The following is an 816-nucleotide window of genomic DNA, read 5'->3' as shown; positions in this document are numbered from 1 at the left end:
TCACTCTCCTCCACCTCCTCACTTCCCTCCCTCATTCTCCTCCAATTTTTCACTCCCCTCCCTCATTCTCCCTCACTCTCCTCCACCTCCTCACTCCCCTCCCTCATTCTCCCTCACTCTCCTCCACTTCCTCACTCCCCTCCCTCATCTCCCTCACTCTCCTCCACTTCTCACTCCCCTTCCTCATTCTCCTCCAATTTCTCACTCCCCTCCCTCATTCTCCTCCAATTTCTCACTCCCCTCCCTCATTCTCCTCCACCTCCTCACTCCCCTCCACCTCCACACTCCCCTCCCTCATTCTCCCTCATTCTCCTCCACCTCCTCACTCTCTTCCACATCCTCACTCCCCTCCCTCATTCTCCCTCACTCTCCTCCTCCACTTCCTCACTCCCCTCCCTCATTCTCCTCCAATTTCTCACTCCCCTCCCTCATTCTCCCTCACTCCCATCCCTCATTCTCCCTCACTCTCCTCCACCTCCTCACTCCCCTCCATCATTCTCCCTCACTCTCCTCCACTTCCTCACTCCCCTCCCTCATTCTCCCCCACTCCCCTCCCTCATTCTCCCTCACTCTCCTCCACCTCCTCACTCCCCTCCCTCATTCTCCCTCACTCCCCTCCCTCACTCTCCGTCACTCTCCTCCGGCAGCAACCGCTTCGGGGCGTCGCTGCGCTACCTGGAGGTGCCCATGGACCTCATCACCCACATCGTCCTCCACGAGCTCACCGCCAAGTGCCCCAACCTCACCAACATCCTCCTTGACTTCTCCACCGCCATGCAGCTTCATGACTTCAATGACATGCAGGTAGGTCGATGG

General features: G+C 58.3%; 1 protein-coding gene across 1 annotated transcript in view; it reads left to right on the top strand.

The window, feature by feature from the left end:
- The window catches only part of LOC119590739 (F-box/LRR-repeat protein 7-like), a gene marked incomplete in the record, with an annotated part of 93,152 nt that overhangs the window by 85,476 nt on the left and 6,860 nt on the right, over positions 1-816 (top strand). Inside the window, 1 exon segment of the mRNA XM_037939431.1 lies at positions 648-804. Within this exon segment, the coding sequence (XP_037795359.1) occupies positions 648-804 (157 nt within the window).

The sequence above is a fragment of the Penaeus monodon genome, chromosome 27 (assembly GCF_015228065.2).
Source record: "Penaeus monodon isolate SGIC_2016 chromosome 27, NSTDA_Pmon_1, whole genome shotgun sequence".
In the NCBI taxonomy this organism is placed as follows: Eukaryota; Metazoa; Arthropoda; class Malacostraca; order Decapoda; family Penaeidae; genus Penaeus; species Penaeus monodon.
This window is presented reverse-complemented; position numbering and strand designations above follow the sequence as displayed.